Here is a 22,986-nt window from a genome sequence, read left to right as displayed (position 1 = left end):
TCTTTTTTAGTGGGTCATATACATGACTTTAGAAATAAGTGCCTTCCTCTCTATTCATGGTCGTTGTCACCCTCTTTCTGATCTCCATTGCTTCCTGTACTTCACCCTACACTTTCAGACATGCTCCCTGTCAAGTATCTTGATGACACGATTTGCCCTTGTGACATGATCAGATATGGCTGACTTAGTTTGTTCTTGCTCGGATGCCCTGCGTTCTGACCAAGTAAACCTTTTCTTCTTTGTTTTCTTAACTTCTACTGTATATTCCACAAGCCTTATCCCGAACATGCGAGAGGTCTCACCAACATACCTGAGATTGCAGTTTTGGCAGCCGATCTCATATATAGTTGCCTATCTCTAGCATGTCTCTCTTGTCTTTGGGGTGGACCAGTATTGGGGTGGACCACCTAAAGCAAGTACTCGAACCACTAGGCCACACTCTCCCATATAGGAGAGCCAAATGAAATGTTATATTTCTTGTGTGTATCTATTAGGAATCTCATGTCCCAATGGGATTGTCAGCATATATCAATTGTGCCAAAGGTGCTGGGTTCATTATAATGCAAATTGGTTTTGCTTGAGAAATGATTTATTTTGCTGAAGTCAATATCGTTTTATTAATGCGGAAGCATACGTCTTTCTTGTCACATTACTATATTTGAAGACACACAAAAATGCAAAAACAACCAATCAGCCAAACATACAAACAAACAAAAGAGACATGCTACCACAAAACAGGATAAAAGTAAGGAAATTATGATTTGGAGATATGTCACAGATTGTTAGTTTTGAAATGATGTATCACATAATGATTGCTAAATCTTTTATCCTTCAAAAATACATCTGTAGCTTCAAAAATTCCTTTGTTTTCTATTCATTTTTGGCATGCTTATTGGACTGTATCTCAAATAAAGGTTTTGAGGGAGCAGGTCTCAAATGAACAAAGACTATATAACACTTAACAGTTAAATAAATGAAAGTCTTATCAGTATTCATGCAAAGAAATAATGCAGTGGTACATAAACTTCATATTGCAAAAGGTAAAACATATTAAAATAAGTCAGAAAATGTGTATTTCCTGTTTCCTGCAATCAGGCTATTCTTGGTCTATTGTAGTAAAATATAAATAAATGAATGTCTTTTTCTTTCTTATCCCCTTGCAGGATTATCGTGCTGTTGTTAGTCCAATCATCGATGTTATCAACATGGATAACTTCAACTATGTGGCAGCATCAGCAGATTTGAAGGGTGGTTTTGATTGGAATCTGGTCTTCAAATGGGATTATATGACACCAGCAGAAAGGAATAGTAGAAGAAATAATCCTATAGCACCAATTAGGTAAGAGAACAATTCAATGGGTTACACATGGGACATCAGGCCTGCATTAATGTAGACCCCTGTCCCATGTGTAGCTCCATAGTCTTCAAATGGGATTATATGACACCTATAGAGAGGAAAAGTAGAAGAAATAAGACTATAGCACCAATTAGGTAAGAGAACAATTCAATGGGCTACACATGGGACATCAGGCTTGCATTAATGTAGACCCCTGTCCCATGTGTAGCTCCATAGTCTTCAAATTGATTATATGATACCTATAGAAAGGAAAAGTAGGAGAAATAATCCTATAGCACCAATTAGGTAAGAGAGCCATTCAATGGGGCTACACATGGAACATCAGGCCTGTAATTGATGTAGACCTCATGTCCCGTGTGTAGCTCCATTGTCTGCAAATGGGATTTTATGACACCTATAGAAAGGAATAGTAGAAGAAATAATCCTATAGCACCAATTAGGTAAGAGAACAATTCAATGGGGCTACACATGGGACATGAGGCCTGTAATTGATGCAGACCTCATGTCCCATGTGGAGCTCCATTGTCTGTAAATGGGATTTTATGACACCTATAGAAAGGAATAGTAGAAGAAATAATCCTATAGCACCAATTAGGTAAGAGAACAATTCAATGGGGCTACACATGGGACATCAGGCCTGCATTAATGTAGACCCCTGTCACACATGTACCTCCGTAGTCTCCAAATGGATTATATGACACCTATAGAAAGGAAAATTAGAAGAAATAATCCTGTAGCACCAATTAGGTAAGAAAATAATTCAATGGGGCTATGGGACAACAGGTCTGAATTGATGCACTTTAAGGTAGGAGCATCGGATAATAGACCCATGCAGGAAAATAGCCACTATTTCAAATCAGAATTATGTATCCATTTCAAATATATAACCAATTGAAGATAAGTCTTTACTCCACTGATTTTTAATGTTTCATGAAAATTTAAACAATTCTTATGTTTTTCTTTATTTTTTTTTTATTTCTTAATTTTTTCTACTAATAATTATTGCTAGCCTAGAGGGAATGTGATATGGTCTCCATAGTTTGTGGTTAATAAGCCTAATATCTAAATTCTTTCGCCAGATTTTTTTGATAAAGTGTTTATTTTTTGAGAAAAATCATTTTTTCTATTTTTAAATTAGGGAAATCTAGAAACACCCATAACTTAAAATAGAAACACTTTATTAAAAAAAGCTGGCGAGAAAAGTTTCTAAATTTAATAACCTTTCATATGACACCTTGTTTGTTATAATTGGCCCTATGGTTAGCTCAGACAATAATTATGAAATTGGGTCATTCAGTGTTTCTAGATCAAATCAAGAAAATTTGAGCAAATACTAACATTACCTTCAAATATCCCCTATATTACTGACCAATATATTGGAAAAAAGTCACTAATATTATTTGGTAACATTTTTGTAATAAAAAGATCCAAAAAGCAGTTCTATAAATGGGATAGAAAGGAGAAAAATAATATTTAAACATAGTATCCATTTTCAAACTTTTACCAATTTTAGTGAACGAGGCTTAGTGTCAAAACCACTTTATGTGCAAAGTCAATGGGGCTTTCTAATGATAAAAAATGGCATAACTCAAAAACGCTTTGTTGGCAAAAATTAAAACTTGGCAGGCAAGTTTTTCTCACCCAACTACACATCCTGTATCATTTTAAACCAAATCTGTGCATGACACCGTAGCCGATGTTTCTACCTTAATGTGTACTTCCATGTAAAATACCTGTCTTTCTTACTTTTCATGCCTGATGAGACAAGTGTTGATGCCAGCTCCTTTTTTCCATCAAGATGTACACTTAACACAGTTTTAGGTGATATATGCAACTCTTTGATCCAGCCAACCAACTGATCTTTAGTTTTGCTTGATCTAATTATGTTTCCACTGTGTTTCTGTCAATACTTCTAGCAAACAAAAATATCAGATATGTCTGCAAGTCTGTATCAGATAATGAAAGTGCTTGTGACTGCGCTGTACTGTTCCAATCCTTGCAATTATTTGGCAAGAGCTGTGACAAATCTACGATAGTATCAAGCTACGGGTGCTTTATAATGCATGAAACAATTTGAGTTTGTGGGTGGTAAAGTGCCTACTGCAGATATTGCTGTCTACTGTAGATAGCACTTCTGATGCATATTGCTGTCTACTGTAGATAGGACTTCTAATGCATATTGCTGTCTACTCTAGATAGCACTTCTGATGCATATTGCTGTCTACTGTAGATAGCACTTCTAATGCATATTGCTGTCTACTGTAGATAGGACTTCAAATGCATTTAGCTGTCTGCTGTAGATATTATTTCTGATGCATATTGCCATCTTCTGTAGATAGCACTTCTGATAGATATTGCTGTCTACTGTAGATAGGACTTCTAATGCATATTGCTCTCTACTGTAGATAGCACTTTTAATGCATATTGCAGTCTACTGTAGTTATCTTCTGAAGTATACTGCTATCTTCTGTAGATAGCACTTCTGATAGATATTGCTGTCTACTGTAGATATGACTTCTAATGCATATTGTTGTCTACTGTAGATAGCACTTCTAATGCATATTGCTATCTACTGTAGATAGCACTCACTTCTAATGCACATTGCTGTCTACTGTAGATAGTACTTCTGATGTATATTGCTGTCTACTGTAGATAGCACTTCTTATGCATATTGTTGTCTACTGTAGATAGCACTTCTAATGCATATTGCTGTCTACTGTAGATAGGACTTCTAATGCATATTGCTCTCTACTGTAGATAGCACTTTTAATGCATATTGCAGTCTACTGTAGTTATCTTCTGAAGTATACTGCTATCTTCTGTAGATAGCACTTCTGATAGATATTGCTGTCTACTGTAGATATGACTTCTAATGCATATTGTTGTCTACTGTAGATAGCACTTCTAATGCATATTGCTATCTACTGTAGATAGCATTTCTAATGCACATTGCTGTCTACTGTAGATAGGACTTCTAATGCATATTGCTCTCTACTGTAGATAGCACTTTTAATGCATATTGCAGTCTACTGTAGTTATCTTCTGAAGTATACTGCTATCTTCTGTAGATAGCACTTCTGATAGATATTGCTGTCTACTGTAGATATGACTTCTAATGCATATTGTTGTCTACTGTAGATAGCACTTCTAATGCATATTGCTATCTACTGTAGATAGCACTTCTAATGCACATTGCTGTCTACTGTAGATAGTACTTCTGATGTATATTGCTGTCTACTGTAGATAGCACTTCTAATGCATATTGCTGTCTACTGTAGATAGTACTTCTGATGTATATTGCTGTCTACTGTAGATAGCACTTCTAATGCACATTGCTGTCTACTGTAGATAGTACTTCTGATGTATATTGCTGTCTACTGTAGATAGCACTTATGCATATTGTTGTCTACTGTAGATAGCACTTCTAATGCATATTGTTGTCTACTGTAGATAGCACTTCTGATGCATATTGCTGTCTTCTGCAGATAGCACTTCTGATAAATATTGCTGTCTACTGTAGATATGACTTCTAATACATATTGCTATCTACTGTATATAGCACTTCTAATGCACATTGCTGTCTACTGTAGATAGCACTTCTAATGTATATTGCTGTCTATTGTAGATAGCACTTCTAATGCATATTGCTGTCTACTGTAGATAGTACTTCTAATGCATATTGCTGTCTACTGTAGATAGGACTTCTAATGCATATTGCTGTCTACTCTAGGTAGCACTTCTGATGCATATTGCTCTCTACTTTAGATAGCACTTCTGATGCATATTGCAATTTAGTGTTGATAACACTTTAGATCTACCTCTATTGTTATATTCTATAGAGTGCTTCTAATGCATATTGCTATCTACTGTATATAGCACTTCTGATGCTTATTGCTATCTATTGTAGTTGGTCTTTTTGATGTGTATTGCTATCTATTAATCAACTGTAGACAAACTTCTGATGTCTGATAAATATTGCTATTTACTCAAGATAGCACTTATGAAGCAAATTGCTATCTACTGTAGATAGCACTTCTGATGTATTATAATTCTGTGTATCTTTTAAATGTAAATAACACCTCTGATAAATTTTGCTATCTACTGTAGACAGCACTTCTTGCGCATGTTGCATTCTACTGATATAATAGTCATGATAGTTACTTAAAACACCACTACCCGTGTCTTTTGTACAATGCATTTGCTAGAATATGCATAGTATCTTTAATAGATAGCACTGCATATTATACAACATACCAAACATTTAGTGTGCTCACCCATAGCAAGTAATTAACCATGAGCATTGAAGAGGCTTTTGAGTATTCGAATACTTAACCACGAATGTCAATGCACTGAAGGGGAGTCATTAAGTATGACTGAAACAAGAGCCTGTTCCACCCATACTTACATGTGGAATTTGATTTAAAGCATTCTAGCATTGAAAGCATGTGGTTTTAACCAGTGTAATGGCTGGTAACTCTGGCTGGTTTGCTTGCTATTCTGTATGTTGGAAAATACATACGCTAATAAGCTCCACAATGTCAGGCACCACTTGACTTGGTTTTTAAATAAGTCACAGAGCCCTTTATTCAACTTGTGTCATGCTAAGTAAGGATAACTGTAAAAGTGAAAAGAATTTTTTTTTTTTAATAATTATATATTTTTGTTGTTAAACTTGTCAGATAGAAGGATACAAAAACACTTGTTTATTGTTTTTATGAATACCAAGTGAACAGGTACACCTGCGGTCTGTTTTACAAAAACCTTAAGATCAAACTTTTTAATTTAACCACATGTAGACCCCTAATAAATCAATCGTAAGGCTTTGTGAAACTGGCCCCTGATTCTCAAAGTTAACCGAACCCATAACAGAATTATGCCATCTGTTTGTTTGTGTCTTTACATTTCTTCATGAAAATGCTATAATTTCAGAGATGAAATTGAGTGACATTTGTATGCATGAAGAAAGAAAGTGCATCACTTGGCACTGCTAGGTTATTATTGAGTTGACAGCTTAGTAATAGTATTCATAGTATATACAGTATTCATTTAATAGTATTCATAGCCAGCAGCTCATGTTTGTGTATTGATTTCAATAAAAGTTGTTGTGCTGTAATTTAAATATTGGTAGTTTTCACACATTGTTGAAGATCATAAGATTACAGACTCCTAAGTTAGCGAGCTCTAAGGTGATGGGGGAAATCCTTGTTTTATGGGCCTAATCTACCTAGATTGTATGAAATTAAATGTGTGGCCAAGATATATTTATTTTGATAGAAATTTTTGAGAAAATTCAGAATTTGGAAAATATGTTATATAAGTTATTTAGCCTCTTCTGGGGGACAAAGGGAAAAAATCATATCCGACCGACCCTACGTGGCAAGTCTGTTAACCAATAGAACAAGTGGTGTTTTTTTCATCGCCTAAACGTGCACTTGTGAATATGAGATGTTTAAACAGCTGCACTGTCATTATCCCTTTACAAAATCAACATTACGTTGGCATGTGAACAATTAAAATGCTTTTGTAACTCAAATTTTTAAACATTAAAATTGTCTGTTGTCAGGTAAAATATTAGTAATACTTGTCAGATGATTATATTTATTCATCAACAATACAGAGGCTTAGACAGACAAGTTGTGCAGTGTTTAAGTATTCATTTAATGAATATTGGATTACTTTAAAACCATCAGATATATACGGTGCATAAAAAGTATCTGAACACTTAACGCGGCTGTGTACTCAAGACGTTGTTTCTTTCGCAAAATTGAGCTTTTTTGATATTTGTTACTTTGTTATGTTTTTTATAAATACAAGGAAAGAAAATCCAGATTTATAAACTCCAACTGCGCTATTTTATGGATTTTATTTCACTATTTCATTCGTGTTTGCAATTTTAAAAGAGAGAAAATCTTTGTTGTATCAGCGGGTGACACGCTGCAAGAAGAACGCATCGCGCTGCGTATCGCGCAATTTGTTAACGCCAGCAGATACGCTACGCATACGCCGACGCTTATCTGCATGCGTGGCGCATCCTTTGGAAACACTAATTTCAAGTGGTCAAATGGCTCCGTTTTAGCTGATAAAATGTGGGTTTTATCAAGTTCTTTTCCTCGATTTGAATATCAAGTTATGAATGGATTTCGCTCAAACTTCTCAACGGGCTGTGGATTTACCCGATGTTCACATAATATAAGGTAGAAAAACGAAAACTGCCGCATTCTCCTGTGAGATTCGATGAAAGGGCAAAATGTGACCACTTTAAACTTTAACGGCCATTAATTCAATGTTCATTTTCTCGGTAAAATGACGATTTAGGTACACGATAACTCAATAAATACAGCATCTATAGGTAAGCAAATATGATCATCGTAAAAGCATGATCGACTCAAGAAACGGTTTTCTCATTTTTTTATATATTTTGGTCTATTTCCGATTTTAGGCATCATTTTGTGCAAATAGGCGCTTGTGAATTTAAAAAGTTCAATTTGATGCCTTATATGGTCAATATCTCAAAAACTAAGGCCAATATCAAAAAAATTAAAAAACCGTTTTTGGAATGGAGCCTCAAGATTGAGCTAAAACAAAATAAAATATTTTGGAAAGCGTGTTTTTTTGTTATGATGTACCTAACAAATATTGCCAAAAACTCACCTTTTTGTGATTTTCTTCATAATTGTTGTTTTTACCCCAAATCTGTATTGATATTAAGATTTATTGATGTCTTGCCTTTATAAAAATGTATACTTTTATATGTCTTGCTTAAATAATTACAAAGTTATTGCACTTTACTACATGCATGTCTGAGAGTACACAGCCACCTTAACAAAAGCCATTTCTTAAAGACACTAAAACTAAATTGCAAAATAAAGTTTTTGAAAGATTGAGAATTTTTTGTTCTGCGTACTTTGATACCTCATTTGGCACGATGTGACTTTATTCCATTAAGCTATACGCATTTGAATGACAAATGGTAGAGTTTCAAAAGTGATAAATTTGGATAATGCCTCCTTCCAAGGCAATTTCCGCTGCCTTTGTTACAACCAAAATATCCTTTGTTTGTGTAAAAAGCTGACAGGTTTTGCACAATGGCTATCAATTACTTATAAAAGAACAGTCATTTTCCACATTGTTTAATATTATATATATAATCCGAACGGTTCTGATTTTTTCTCTCCTTTATTATAATGCCAGTTTGTCTGAGCTCCATTTCTTTAATTATTATATATTATAGTCAGTAAACCAAGTTCTGGGAAATCTTAGGTTGCAGAGCAGTATGAATATAGCTATCACCAGTTGGTGTATTTTATCATCAGCCTATACCTGATTAACTCTCTCCACGCGGGTGTCGACTGCAGATGACAAGTTTCTAACAAAATTTAATTAAAAAATTTAAGAATTATAAATGACCATATATGGAATCAGTATATAAAATGCATTAAGTTGAGTACAAACAAGCCTAGTATTGGTTCAGTGGTTCTTCTCTCTTGAGAACATTTTGAGAAAATATCTCAAAACTTGGGACTTTTTATGTTGAATGAAGCCTACACATGTATGACCGGTGTGCAGAGCATTAACTCACCACCCAAAGACACCAAGAGTACATAACCAATTGTAAAACCCTTGCAGCATCCTGCCACTGATTTTGTAAATTTCCTTTTTCCTGTGGAGAGAGAAATACCTGATGCCATATCAATATGAAGTTGTTCTAAACACAAAAGTTAGATTGACTGATTTCTGACCTATGTATGCAGAGCTCTATGTTATTTCCTAATACTGTTTTGTATCCCATTGGCAGTGATATTTAGTCATTCCTGACTATCAAAGTCTGCTGAGACTAGTGGGACGGGATATTGATTGTTTGATCAAGACAATAAAACCTATAGGAAAAGAGATAATTTTTCCTGTTTAAATCTCTCCATGCGGATGTCGACTGCAGACGACAAATTTCAATTTTCAAAAATTTCAGAATTGTAAATTTTCATGACCATATTTGGAATCAGCATGAAAAATACATTAAAATGAGTACAAACAAGCCTGGTATTGGTTCAGTGGTTATTAAGATAGCTTTTGATATTTTGAGAAAATACCTGAAAACTTGGACTTTATGTTGAAGTCTATGGCCAGCATGCAGATCATTAAGCGACAACTGACCCATTTTGCTTGGTCACCTCCCGGATTCTGTTGAGACTATAGGGACCGCACATTGATCATGCATTTAATATGCCTTAGTAGATATCTAATATGCCTTAATACAATGGGGAAAGTGTTTAATATTGTTGATGAAACATTGCATGCAGCCAATTGGTCTCTGTTTGAATGGCAGTTCCTCCCTTGAGTGTGTCTTGATAGTCTAGCTCCTTGGATGGTGATAGTACTGCTAAAGGCTGATAAGTCTAAATCCAGAGTCAAATAGCCTTTGGTGTAGCATGGATAGACATGGAGACATTGATTTGTGAGAGAGAGGGAATGGATTTCTCATGGTTGCTGTATGAGGTGGTTAATTGTAGTGCATAGCTATGGTATGTGGGTGTCTACCCTTGTGGGGGGTGGGGGTGTGTGTGTATAGCTATGTCTATGTTCACAAGGTCGGACATAAGTGAGTTATTACCGGTAATAAGTGACTTACAACAAGTAATAGTGACTTATTACCGGTAATAAGTGACTTGAGTCCGACCGTGTGAATACGACTTGTAACAGGTAAAATGCCCTTGTATCACATGAATAGACAGAAACAATGATTTTATGAGGGATTTTGGATTTCATATGATTAGCATATGAGATGTGTGGCAGATCTGTGATGCTTTTAATTTTCTTGTAAAGGTGAATGTTTGCAATGGGTTGGGGTGTGTGGGGTGTCTGCAGGGGTGTGTTTGTAAACACTGGCAAACGAGGACACACATATTAGAAACCTCTGATAGCAACCATGGATATCTATGGTTGCCAGACTATGTTTCCAGATGTAAAACTATTTCTTTTGGCTATTTTGACCCATTGTGCTTGCTCACCTCACCGATCATGTGGATACTATAGGGACGGCACAATGACCAATTAATATGGCTTAGTAGACTAGATCCCACCCAGTGACCATAGTTATATTTAATATACCTTAATACAGAGGATAAAGTTTTTAATATTGTTGATGAAACATTGCATCCAGCCAATTGGTCTCTGTTTGAATGGCAGTTCCTCCCTTGATTGTGTCTTGATAGACTAGCTCCCTGGTTGTGCTGAAATTTCTAATACTAGAGTCAAATAGCCTTTGGTATAGCATGAATAGACATTGGGACATTGATTTTGTGAGAGAGAATGGATTTCTTGTGGTTGCCATATGAGATGGCTCAATATGATGACAAATCTATGGTACTTGTGTGTTTGTGCAAGTGTGTATGTGTGAGGGGTGTGCATTGGTGTTTGCCTGCATATGAGGACACACATGAGACTGTTCACATTTAAACCATGGACCTACCTGCAAATGAGTGCGGTTCACAGAAGTCTGCAGTAGGTCGCAATTACATGCCAAATTCATTTTAGGGATACATTTCCTATTGTGCATTCAAAATACCAACTATAATACACGCAAAAAAATCTGCCATTTTGGTCCTTGATATGTTGAGTAAACATCATTTCAGATGTCCTCATTATGATCCGCAGTTGCTGGGGTAAGATGGTAGGGTCGTGTTCTGGGGTGTATATGTGTGTGTGTCATTTATTTGAAATCAATTATGGTACACATCAAACAAGACAAGTGAGTGAGAGGAAGTTCAGTAAACATTAGGAGATTGACCAGGACAGATAAAGAATTAGCAAAGCAAATTGTATTAGCATTTGAAATCAGTGGATCAACGGACATTATTTGTAATGCACTGGAAATGATCATTCTTTGCCAGAGTTTTAAAGAAAAGAGTCAAGAATGTATCTGGAAAATCTTGATCATGATAGGTACAGAATTAGCAAAGCAAATGTTATTAGCATTTGAAATCAGTGGATCAATGTATATACATCATTTGTAATGATCATTCTTTGCAAAAGTTTTAAAGGAAAGTATCAAGAAATTAAATTTGCAGTGTTGCATACATGTAGTCTGTTCAAATGTAGATAAAAATCAGTCACATTAAAATTGAAGACTTCAGGCAACAAAAAAAATACATCACTGCCATTTTTTGGTCAAAATTGATTGATTTTGACTGGAAAATGTGAGGGAAGTGAGTGAAAATATTTTGTTTGTTTTTAGTGACATTTGAAAAAAAGAAGTCCCAAAGTGCCCAACCAACCAACTCACCCTACTAGAAAAGTCTGTCCGCTCTAGGTGTTTGTCCTGTCGCCTTATACATTATGTATTTGACAACATTGCATCAGTTTAACTCATGTTGATGGGTACCTTTTCTATTATAAATGTAATATTGAAGGTCATTGGCTCCTAGGTTAAAGAAACGTCACTGAAAACTTGATATGTTGTGGACGATCGGTCAGTGGTAAAAGTAAGTGTTATAGAAAGGTTAGGGAAATCTTTTATCTGTTAGTAAATACCCTAGAGCATTTGTCAATTCATATTTGATAGAGCTGGATGCCTGGGCTGGCTGGATGTAGTACTTATTCGCCATCTCTTTTATATGTGTCTATTGAGAGTGTAGTAAGTGTCAATCATATACAGATATAGGATGGTTCCCAGTGGCTTTAGTCTCTCACCACTGTCTGATATTATTGCTGCAAGCCACCTAATTCATACAATTAGGCTACCGTAAAGAGTTGAGACCAAAGAGTACCAACTCAAAATTGCCCCATTAGTAATATCTATGGTAAATTTGGCATTTTTGTTTTTTGCCACTCATGGATGACATATAGTGTACCTCCGGCATATATCGACAAGAGCTCAAACTCGAACAATAATTTGTGTCACAAATGTTTCTGCTTGCAGCGTTTAGCGCACATTTTTAGCACAACATGTTGCACACATATCACAATCAACAACACACTTTTAAGTTTGCCAAGCGCATAGCAAAGCAATCTGGTGATATACTGTAATGAAAGACAGAGATAAAAAGTTCACATCTGATATTCTGACAACTAGACAGAAAATGTCTTACCGCGCAGGTCGGCAACCAATCACGGCGCAATTTAGTCTTTTTATCTCGGTCAAAACACAAACATGGCAGAGTTGGTACTATTTGGGTCTACCTCATCGGGCTACTTTCAAAGACCATCTGCTGTGCCTTTCTAAAAATTGGGCTTATTTTGACAAGTGTCACTTATGGAGTGGCAGTCTTAGGTTACTTTTTTATGTTGCACTTTTGCACTTGGAAAATGTTTTTATGGTTACTTTAGTGCTTGCTCATGAAATAAAGAAAGTGTATTTAATCAAGTGGTCATTTGCCCAATTGGGAGATTTAATTTTTGGCTTTCAGGTACATTTTCCTCTGCTTGCTAGTATGATACTGCCTGCTACAGGCTTGCTGTGGTACCAACCTCAGTGTTTTATGATCATGTTATTGTATCATCCACTAAATAGAAGAAAGTTTTTAATCTTTTTAACCTAATTGTGTGAAGACTTTTCAGGTTCAGTAAAAGTGTCCAATCATTAGGATTTTAGGCTTTTTTTCTCTGACTGGAAATTATTGGGCTACATTAACCTTGCCTGCTGCAGGCTTGCTGTTGTGCTTGCAGCATCTCTGATGGGAAACATAGTGACAACCATGTGGCTAATGTGAAGAGCCAATATGTAGACAGGGTACCAGGATGTGGTGGAGCATCACTGTCAAGGGGTGGGTGACATGACATAGGTCTCAGGTGGTGGATGACTAGACCACATTTAGGTATAGTTTCAGATGTGTGAGAAAATAGATACAATAGGTATCATCATGGGAGTATGAGCATGCATGTTGGTGTTTTCTGTGGACATAAATGTCATGTTGGTGAGATGAGGAGGATATGCATCATGGCTGTTAAGATGTTTGATTTTGATGGATGCATTATTATATTTGGAGTTGATATGACTGGGTTTTGTTAACACTTGTTCTTTACAATGAAAGTGTGAAGCACTGACAGTTATGTTATGCCATATTTTGATTGTTTTAACAGAATAGGTTCCAAAATGACAAGCCATTTCTTTTTTAGCTTTATTTTGTTTATTGGAATTGATTTGGGTAAGTTACAGCATTTTGCAAAGATCCTTTGCAGTTTTTATTCCACCTCGTACGATCGCGTAAATTCACGCCTGATCACGCATTTGATCGGCGATGGTGCTGAGGAAATATCGAAATATTGATTCCGATTGATCAGCATTGCATACAATGATGTTATCATTCAGAACGCCCTCTGTTGTTTCACACAAGCCAGCAGACCACTTACAATATTTTCAAAACCCAACTTGCAAAATAAAGTAGGTAATGGGGCTACGCATCCTGCACAAGAACAAATAAATACAATGGGGAACGATTGCTCCCTATAATAGGGACATGTATAGAAATTTCAAATTAATTCTATTAACATGAATTGTTGTTTATTGGAAGAGAGAACTTCTCAGAAACAATTTGACACCAAAACCAATCTTCTACTGTATTGCTAAGTGAAGTTATGACAAAATTACCATATGCATAGGAGTGCATGTGGGACTTGATAATTTTTGTGCCCCCCTGTCAATTTTTTGTTTTCATTATAATTTTATCTAATTTTTGTTGAATATTATGTATGTTATCATTTCCAACACATCTGTGAAATTTTGTATAAAAATTCAATTTTTAATGTGGTAAAAATGCTTTCTCCCAGCAAATAAGTAAACTGGAATTGTTAAGTGAAAAGGATGAAAGTTTTTGTCAAACCATGTTTCCCTTTTGTCAGAAGATGAATTTTGGGTCAAAAAGAATTTTTCCCAAAATGCCCTTTTTACCCCTTTTTGACCAAAACGGTGATTTTCACCAAGGCATATCTCACAGAAAAAAATATTCAAAAGTGAAGTCAGTGCTGCATTCTGCTTCCTAGAGCATTGAATCTGTTGTCAATGCAAACTAGAGCATCTGAAAACGATTCATTTTGGTTTTATTCATCATTTTCTCCAAAAATGGTGTTTTTAGTGGCACAAAATGGCACAGATTTACATAGGGCTTTATTATCAAGTAAAATAAATAGCGCCCTCGCTCAGATGTGCCTATCCCTACCTATAAGAGGAAACTGAATATAAACAATAAGAAAGAAAGAACAGTTTACCAACCCAACCGTTACAATAAAACAAGACAACAAATAAATACAAATCCTGACCGGCACATAACCCATCTTGGAAAAAAAGCAAGGGAATGTGCCGGCATGGGATTCGAACCCACGACCTTCCGATATCTAGACGGACGCTCTATCCATTAGGCTACCAGCTCCGACTGATAAACGGTGGTTAAACTGGGTCTAATGTAAGCAGTTGAGGTATACAGGGATGTAATTTCTCCGTATTTTTACGGAATTCCGTATTTTTTTTCATCCCCAAAAAATCTCCGTATTATCCGTATTTTCCCCGTAATTTTCCGATTACGAAAATGTATTTTTTTCTCCGTTTTTTTCTGTGTCTTTGTATCTTTTTTCTCCGCGAAAATACCCCGTCTGGAACAGGGGGAACAAAAAAAATAGCGCCTCAAGCGATTATATTTCGCTAGTTTTGCGTCTCTGTGGCAGCACGTGGCCGCTTGCCGTCCGGCTCTCGCTATAGCTTGTGCGTGTTGTGTATTACTTGTGTAAGAGATTGACGGAGGAGAATTCTGCTGACTTCCAGGGGCGCTGACATCGTAACAATTGCGCATGTGAAAGTTTGTTTTGATTTAGCGCAATGGATTGTGACCGATTTTCTTGGAAATAATTATTGGACCTGAAGTATCGACAATGGAGGTTGATAGGACAGCTATACTGCTTAAAATGGTAACTTTTCCCTTTTTTCAATGAATGGAAAATGGAAGAAATTAACAGTTTTTGTGCATGAAATTTACTATAATTGAGGCTAAAATAACAAAATTGACACCAAAGAGGAACACCTCGCGCAAGCGCTCGGGATGCTCGCTTCGCGAACATTCGTTTCCGTATTTTTTAAATACCCCACTTACATCCCTGGGTATACAATACACACACACAAATATTACTCAAATATACAGGAGATCATTACTGATGCTCAATCGTTTCCCCAGCATAATAAAAGTAAAGTAGGTAATGGGGCTACGCATCCTGCACAAGAACAAATAAACACAATAACCTTTTTAATTTTGTGATATTATGTAGCTTGAAGCAAGTTTGATAACATTTTTAGAATTATTTGCTTTGAAACTAAAGTTCCTACACATGGACTATATGATCTTTTGCCCTATAGTTTTTATCTCAGACAAGACCAAAATAGAGTCTATAAAATGTAAACATATGTAAATTCATCTATACTTTTCATTGTATAATTTTCTGAATTTACCCATTACCATATTTTTGTTTAGAAACTAAACTTGGTACATTGGAGCAACCCTCGAAATAAGCAGGCACCCAGGAGCCATTTACCCAATGGTCATAACATTTTGGCTCCTGGTCCACACCAAAATCATGTGAACCAGGCTCTACATTAAAAAAAAATAGAACCTGGTAGTTACAGTGGGTTTTGTATTTAATGTGTACAATTAACATTTAAATGACTCTTAGCTCTTTAAAAATGGCTCCTGGTTCGCTAGGTAATCACAGGACCAGGAGCCGCTTTTTCCAAATATGTGGTTCCTGGTCCAGATCTGGTTATTTCGAGGCTTGCATTGGAGCCATCCTTACAAATAGTTTCCTCAATACATAAATGATGAGCCTTCAACACTATAAGCTCAAAATGATTGATCACTGCTCGCATAATGCAGACTTTTTAAATATTCATTTTTACACCTCCTTATTTTTCCCATTAAAGTATTTGTGATCTAGAGCATAAAGCTAACTTATATTGATAGTTCAAACATTTGTTTGAATTTGATAAAGTACCTCCCACCTTGTCTTTTAGGGTTAGGATTAAGGTTTGGGATAGTGCTTGATTAGTGTTTGGATTAGCTTTGCTCCAAAGCTGACCTATTTTCCATCCAATTGAAAGAAAAAATGAAAAACCATGCCATATGCCCTCTGACACTATAGTAAAGACCGACTGTAGGTCTGGCTGCGCCTCGGTGAGTGGACTTAAGCGGTTGGTGGGTGGGGTAGACCAATATCTGTGGGTAGACAGTAATACTGCATAGTGGTCCTACTTGTTGGTGACAGGGAAGTGCTGGTTGGTGACCTATGTAGCTTGCCTAGTGATAGTGTAGCTTGACTTCGGCAAGCTCTGTACTACGAGTGGTATTAATGTTTTTACAGAATGGTCTAACCAGGCAGGGATTGGCCTTACATTTTCTTTACTAGTCACTTGCTTGGGTTTATTTTACTCAGGGATCACTGGATCTTCTAAGGTACTGGGAGGGCTCTGATCAAGAGCTATGTTCGGATTAGCCAGGATGAGAATCGGAACTAAGTTCATTATTGAGTGGACATTTTGCTATTCCAAGAACATTGCAGCAGGGAAGCACTACTGCAGTATCTGTTGTAAGGCAAAAATGTTGGGACTACATACTGACCTTTAACCTTCTGCTCTGCTCTCACAACCTTGCAGTTCAAATCCCAAGATTTGGCCTTGTTAGCCATGAACGATCCTTCCATCTACAGGGTGCACATAGAATGCACTCTCGCCTCTAATTCCAAGAATTATGAAATGGGACGGCTTCAAAAGGAGGTGAAAGGACCCTACAGACTTTTTAATGGATGTAGAATATTCGATGTAACATATAATTTACATTATTTAATCTATTCCCATTAGATTGGTAATAGATTAAGGGGGTACTACACCCCTGGTCAATTTTGTGCCTATTTTTGCATTTTTCTCAAAAATTATAGCGCATTGGTGACAAGTAAGATATGTATATTATAGGGGCAAGAACTACAACTACTGCACTGAAAATTCAGCAACTCGAGGCAAGTAGTTATTGATTTATTGATCAAATAATGGTATTCCCTCAGTTTTGACTGTAACTCCACAACTGTTGTCTGTGCTGAAATAAAATTTCCAGTGTAGCAGTTGTAGTCCTTGCCCCTATAATATACATATCTTACTTGTCACCAATGCTCTATAATTTTTGAGAAAAATGCAAAATAGACACAAAATTGGACAGGGGTGTAGTACCCCCTTAAACAATGTAGATATGTCAAATACTCTATGTCGAATACTCAGGAGTCTGTAGTGGCCTTAACAGCTATCTTGGCGCCAACCTGTCAGCGTTACCGTAATGATAACAGCTGTTAATGCCTTGATATGTAATGACATGAATAAAATCTATATGGAAAATATCCTAAACTCACTGTATGTGTAGGAAAGCAGTAATATCTCATTAAAACAAAGCTCCCTTTAATATACTCATCCTTTGTGGTGCTACATACAACCCTGGAAAAAATGTTGACACACTTTGACTGTCAACATTGAAAGATGGGTAGTGGTGAGATAGGCTGGATATATAGGGCAAAGTATGTACTTAAAATACATTACATGATAGACCTGTTTCACTTGTCTTCATACCTTTCACAATGTGACAACTATTTCTTGTCCAGGATAGTAGCTCTATGGAGGTTTGCCTATACATGAAATATAGCATTAAATTCACATAGCTGAATAAAAGTAAAGTGTTTTGTGTTTGTTAGATGGAGTATAGTAGCGACAAGCAGAGTAAGAGTTACTCTACTTCATCCAGCCATCACATGTACCGCTCTATTTGTACACATTGACTTGGAGAGACCGCTAACTGCTCAAGTATCAATTGATCTACATACAACGTGTTTGGCCTGCCAAATTATGCACAGTCTGCAAGCATGAGCTGTGCAAATCATCTTAAGGGGGTCGCTTCAAGGTGTAGGTTAACTGAAATGTGAAGAATTAGCACAACTTTTTACTTTCAATCCACTTGCCCTACATACATTTCAGTCTTGATCTTTTTTATTGGGATGTTGTTTGACTGGCTTTGCACAGCACAATGTGTATTTTGCAGTGTCATGCCTGACTGGGGCAGGAGGATTTCTCCCCTGATAACTAAATAAATCCTTGTTCTACTTTTTAAATATGCACATTCAGGTACAATTTTGATTTGGGTATAACATAGTATTAAATGTTCTCGTTCTTTGCATGAAACGAACCCAATGTCTATCAACTTTCACTTCAAATACCGTAGTACGAAACTAAAGATATCCCGGTAATATTTGGCTAAACTCACTGGGCAAAGTTTTTTCTTTACCCCTCTTCCCCCCAACAAAAAGTTGACACAACCAACCCTTCCTAGCACCATGAGTCTATTATGCAGCAAACTTGGCAGTCCATTGGGCTATTCCAGTTGCTATCCATATACCCCTTGTAGATATCAAACAGAATCATCCATTCAGGTAAGCCCATTTGAAATTCACACTCCCTGTGTAAGAGATTAAGGTCATGTCTTCCATAGGGGTGTATGGATTTCAATTGAAATAGCCCATATGCAGCAGCTGGAACATTTTGTTGGGGGGATTCGAAGACATCACAATCTTTGGAACTGAGGCACATTTAGTTGTGTAGTTTTATGCATTCACAAGGTTCCTTGTAAACCGTATAGCAGACTTGAGGTGTTTTGCCAAAGCCACAATCAAGAAAAATTGACACACCTTTGTATACTTTAAAATGCCACCCCTTTTCATCTATTCAGTTGATAGATGTGGGTTTATTTTGAAATTTTTGACTTTATGTCTTTGTCATCCAACCCCACCCCCAGGATTAAAGGGAAGTGGGGAACAGAAGGGGACGGGCTCTACCTGGCATCAAACATTGTTGAGTATCTGTGCTCACAGTGTATCAGCAGGGCAGCAGCAAGGTTTTTGTATCATTATATGTGAGCCCAAATTTGCTTTCCTTGTTTGCAGTTATATGCAGACATTTTTTTATTTTTGAGTAGTCTGAGATGAATCCAAATTTTCAGGACAGGACTCAACCCTTAGGTGAATGAATGAAATAAGGTTTTAGAAAATGGCTTCAGAATATTTGAGTAGTAAACAAGCTTTAAAATGTTGACTCCCCCATTCCTTCACTTCAATTGGAAGTCTGTTACAACCTCAAAAATCAATTCTGGTTGCTACTGCTTAGGGGCAGTGCAATATGGAGCAATGCAACTACTTAAAACTTGGTACTTCTTAAAACTCTTAATGCTCTGCATGCTAGCCATAGGCTGCAATTTTGTCCCAAGTTTATAAAGTTGAGAAAATATCTCCTATCTTAAGAACCACTGAACCAATACTAGGCTTGTTTGTACTCATCTTAAAAGCATTTTTCATGCTGATTCCAAATATGGTCATGAATATTTACAATTTTGAAATACTTGAATTTAAAAAACTTGAAACTTGTCGTCTGCAGTCGACACCTGCGGAGAGAGAGTTAAAAGTCTTAAATGTCTTAAAGCTGTTGACAACAGGATGTATTTTTGTAGACGCTGTCTTCAAATAATACTTAGATATCATACATTGACTCCTAGGAACAGTTTCCGTAATAAGCTAAAACTTTCAGGCCCTATAGGTCTGAAAACCTTTGGGCCCTCATTAATATGGGCCCCAACCGCCAAATTAGTTACACTAGAAATTTCAGTCGAATGAACACAGCTTTCAACATCTGCACTCGATCCAACCACAATCCCATATCATGTATTTCAAGCTACAATGTGAACTCACGACCTTGGATACAATAATTAAAATACGAACTAATCACGAATGAGTTGGCATGGTTGAATTCACTTCCACGTTCATACAGTCGCACATGCTGGCGTACACTGAGCTGTGTTCATTCAATTGAAATTTCTAGTATAGTCATCAAGTGATCTGATTTCTAATTTAAAAAAATTGAGTGTAATATTTGTCATGGAGGTAATTGAAATAGTACAAAGCTTTTGAAACTTAACCTATGATGCTTGTTGAATGTGTTGGGAGACTTGGAATAGGGTGATGTAAATATGAGGCCATCCATTCCACCCATCAACGTTGAATCCTGCCTGCTCTTGCTCTGCCGAGTAGAACCCAACATTGATGGTGAGAAGGGAGGGTTAGAAGATTAGAGATGGGTTTAGGCAAGTTGACCATCAGCATGTTAAAAATAGGACATATTATAGTGCAACTTTTCCATATAGTCCAGGCCCTAGCTAGAACCCGGCCTACACCGGATAGGGCAGAGATTTTGACACTTGATTTGGGTTATTGGACCTTTGAGGTTAAAGAATCACGGAGGTGCTTTTATAAAGCGGCTGCATGTAATTCGAGAAATCAAGATGGCAGCGCCAAGCCATGCCATTTTGAAAATTTTAAATTTTAGTTTTCACTCAATATTCATGTGTAATACATCATTCTATAGGTTTTTGCATACAAGGAATCAATTTCTGACATTATTTTTATGATTGAAGGTCAGTATAACATGTTTACATTCAAAATGGCCGCCAAATTGTTGCCAAAAGATGGGGTTTTCATTAAAATGCATTTAGAATTCAATATTTTAACTTATTTGATGTTAAAAATAACCATGGGATGCTGATATTATGGTGACAACAAAGCATAAGTCGTCTATGTCATTTCTATCATCTCCTGGATATGTTTAAAAATCAAAATGGCTGCCAAAATGGCTGCCAAAATAGTCTTTTTTCATTAAAATGTGTTACAGGAGTATTATAAAGTACCAGATTTACAATGAAATGGTGCCAAACATTGTGTTCTTTTGTATTCAAAGTATCCCTCTGGTAAAGGGGTAACAATATGACATCGGCATCAATTAATATTATCTCATATGGGCATGTAAACATTCAAAATGGCCGCCAAAATGGCTGCAAAACATGATTTTTTCATTAAAATGGTATTTAAAACAGCATTTTAATAGATGTTGTGTTAAATATTTCCATGGAACGCTGATATAATGTTAAAGGGATATTTCTATCCCAATTTCTTCCTGCTCATGTGTTTTTACATTCATAAAAGAATCTTAAATCCTAAATTTCATGCAAATCGGACATTCCGTTGGCGAATTATGGACTATAACATACCGTATATTTCAATGGTCCATAGGATTGTGTGTTATACTTTCGCTGGCGACAGAATAAAATTCAAAATCGAACATGTTGGCCGGTTTCTCTGGAAAGGGAATATATTTGCAAGATTCCTCTTGCACATGATCATTATGCACCTAGTATATAAGGGGTCCCGTTGGTATGAGCATGCCGGCAGAATCATTTTACGACAGAATGTTAACCATATGCCATGAAGCTGAAAAAATGACATCTCCTGTAAAAAACTGGTATCTTGAAAGTTGGTGTAACAGTCATTTAAAAGAATATAATATACTCTTTTAAATGACTGTTACACCAACATCCAAAATATTATTTTGGTGGCCAAGTTGAATTTTAAACATGCCCAATTACCCATAAGTCCAGGCTGTTTTCCTATTACTGCTATGCTATAATGATTATGTGGGAAAATACTCTCCTTTTATGGCACCATCCCTTGAAAACCAGATACCTAGTGTCGCTGTAACAGATTTTGATGAAAAATAATATTTTGGTGGCCATTTTGGGAGTCACTTTTATTTCTTTGAACTTACCCATGGGATAATTTTGAATGACATATTTTACGTTACCCTTCTGCCACAAAGATATTTTTGGATCTCAAGAAAGCACTCATGTGGCACCATTTCCTTAAAAAATCAGATAAATTACATGGTATTGAAACATAATAATATAAAATTAAAAACTACTTGCATGGTCATTTTGGAGAAAAAAAGAAAGGAAAGAAAGCACTATTGTTGCACATAATACATTATGTAAATTGTAAGTTGCTGGAAGGTATGGGTCTTGCTTAAAATGCCATATAGTTGAAAGCTTTCCATCCTGTTTCTGTTTTGCGGAATGGGATGGAAAACATAGAATAGACTATGGGGCAGGTTGGCCCACTTGTGCTGGGGCAGGTTGCCCCCATTGTGTTTATGGGCAAGAGTTATGCATACTTTCTCCATTTTCACCCATTTTGTGTCAAATGAAGCAAAATACAATTTACACACCAACACTAGTCAGTTCCATGGATAAAATTGTTCAAAGGCGGAGTATAGTACAAAAAAATCTATATTGTTGTCCTATTTGAGCACTTTTTGACTGGAAATAGCAATATTTCAATATCATATTTCTTTATAATTGGGAATTTGTACATAAAAAGTAATTCATCACTCAGAATAGTTAATAATGAACAAAAAAGTCAATTACAATTGTTATCCACAGCCTTTCAGGTTTTCGTTATGGGTTTTATAAGATGATTGGTTAACGTTATTTCCTTGATTTTAGCTATTTCCTCAAGAATGACCCATGATGGCGCAAAATGAATTTTATTTTTTGATTATCTTGGAACTATGATAGGTGATATCTTACTGCAGTTGTAACTTTAGAATGTTTTATTGGAAAGAAATATGGCAATAACACACGGTTGTGCATAGAGGGCCAACCTGCCCTGCTTTGGTGGGCCAACCTGCCCGCCTGGTTAATTTTCTTTTCGCTCTCTCCTACAACTACTATAACTTTTGTATAAGTCAC

The 22,986-nt window shown here is 36.3% G+C and overlaps 1 protein-coding gene across 1 annotated transcript in view; it reads left to right on the top strand.

Annotated features, from left to right (window-relative positions):
- The window catches only part of LOC140153364 (polypeptide N-acetylgalactosaminyltransferase 2-like), a 280,543-nt gene that overhangs the window by 210,717 nt on the left and 46,840 nt on the right, over positions 1 to 22,986 (top strand). The window contains exon 7 of the mRNA XM_072176095.1: positions 1,164 to 1,339. Coding sequence (XP_072032196.1) covers positions 1,164 to 1,339 — 176 coding nt within the window. The remainder of the gene's footprint in view (positions 1 to 1,163; positions 1,340 to 22,986) is intronic.

This window comes from Amphiura filiformis, chromosome 5 (assembly GCF_039555335.1).
Source record: "Amphiura filiformis chromosome 5, Afil_fr2py, whole genome shotgun sequence".
NCBI lineage: Eukaryota > Metazoa > Echinodermata > Ophiuroidea > Amphilepidida > Amphiuridae > Amphiura > Amphiura filiformis.
The sequence above is the reverse complement of the archived record's forward strand: the minus strand, read 5'-3'. Positions and strand labels throughout refer to the sequence as shown.